Consider the following 1,762-nt stretch of genomic DNA (forward strand, 5'->3'; position numbering starts at 1 on the left):
CATCTGTAACACATGAATCATACATTTCATTTTCATTCCCTTATAACAGACATAAAAGATAAGATACACATTATAATATAATAGAAATAACTGCAAACCTTAGGAATCACTGATTCTGAGTGTCATTTACCTAGAACAAAGAAAATAAAGGAACAGAGATTTGTATGTGATTGTCCAGATATCACAAGATGTCTCAGAGATTGAGAAACTAAACTAGAAATAGTTAATCAAATTTTCAGGCCAGAGCACAGTACTTATTTATCTATTTTCTATTATCAGACTAGTGTTAAAAATGATGCATGATGAAAAACAAAAAAGAATCCAATTGTCTCAGGTTCTTTGCAGAAGGTAATTTGGCCAGTTGAACATGACAAAGCTTTCTGAGGTTGTTTTGCCAAAGGAAGATATAACTGCTAGGAACTCACTGACAAACATCCCCCACAGACAAATTTTGCTTTGCTATTTCTGTGTTTCAGCTGACCACTGCCACCCACCATTGATAGCTAGAGATGCTACAAACTTTGCCCCTCCTCCAAAGTTATTTCTGCTTCGGAAAAAACATGTGAGCCACCTGCTCTCAGATGTGCTTGGTCTTGATCCCATAAATGATGGGATTCAGCATAGGTGGAGCCAGAATGCACACATTAGCCAACAAGATGTGGATATGAGGTGGAATGTTCTGGCCAAACCTCTGAGTAAGGGTTGTGAAGATTCCAGGCCCATAAAAGAGGATGATGATGCAGACATGGGAGCCACACGTGTTGAGAGCTTTGTGACGAGCATCTTGGGAAGGCATGTGGAAGACAGCATGGAGAATCAGCACATAGGAAACCAAAATTAACAGGGCATCTAAGACCACTGTTGACATTAGAACAAAAAATCCATACCAGATGTTCACTCGAATGTCATTACAATCATATTTGGCCAAGCCAATGTGTTCACAAAAGGTGTGTGGAATGACATTATTTTGGCAGAAAGTCAATCTTTTCAAAAGAAATACCATGGGGAAAATTGCACAATAACTTCGCATAAAGATGGTAACACCAATTTTCCCAATCAGTTTATGTGTAAGAATAGTGGTGTACCTCAGTGGGTAGCATATGGCAATGCAGCGGTCAAATGCCATCACCAGCAAGATCCCTGACTCAGACATGAAAGTGAAAGAGAAGAAAAAAACCTGAGTGATACAGCGATTCAGAGAAATCTCCCCAGCACGGAACCAGAAGATGGCCAAGGCCTGCGGTACTGTGCACGTGGAGAGGACAAGGTCTGCTCCGGCCAGCATGCAGAGGAAGAGGTACATGGGTTCATGGAGGCTGCGCTTTGTGAGGATGATGAAGGTGAGCAGGCTGTTCCCAAGCAGGGTGATGACATAGGAAATGAAGAAGGGGATGGAGATCCACAGGTGCTGGTCCTCCAGGCCAGGGATGCCCAGCAAGTGGAAGACTGTGTGGCTCACACCAATGTGGTTTAAGGTTGTCATGCCTAGAGATACCACCAGAGACATCACTTCTTATTCAAAGAGAAAGGAGAAAACACAGATTTTCTAGTGATATTCTTTTTGAAGTCACCAGGAGATTTTGGCATATCTATACTCTCCATATTCTTTCAACATGCAAATAATAAGATACAAAGGAGAAGAAGATATATTCTCTGCCCTTAATAAGTGACACTCTAGTGAAAAGATACAGAGGTTTTCAACTAATGCAATTAAAAGATATTATTATATGTCTTCTCCTACAAATAGATGGTTCAGAAGGTA

The 1,762-nt window shown here is 40.7% G+C and overlaps 1 protein-coding gene across 1 annotated transcript; it reads right to left on the minus strand.

Moving 5' to 3' along the window:
- Positions 1-577: 577 nt before the first annotated feature.
- On the minus strand, positions 578-1,483 carry LOC130829358 (olfactory receptor 52B4-like). Its single transcript, XM_057695787.1, has one exon. The coding sequence runs from the start codon at positions 1,481-1,483 to the stop codon at positions 578-580; it is 906 nt and encodes a 301-aa protein (XP_057551770.1).
- Between the last annotated feature and the right edge of the window lie 279 nt (positions 1,484-1,762).

Source organism: Hippopotamus amphibius, chromosome 9 (assembly GCF_030028045.1).
Source record: "Hippopotamus amphibius kiboko isolate mHipAmp2 chromosome 9, mHipAmp2.hap2, whole genome shotgun sequence".
Classification (NCBI taxonomy): domain Eukaryota; kingdom Metazoa; phylum Chordata; class Mammalia; order Artiodactyla; family Hippopotamidae; genus Hippopotamus; species Hippopotamus amphibius.

What these genes read in the sequence shown, in the direction of transcription:
- LOC130829358 (XM_057695787.1), bottom strand. Translation starts at nt 1,483, where the DNA reads ATGACAACCTTAAACCACATTGGTGTGAGCCACACAGTCTTCCACTTG.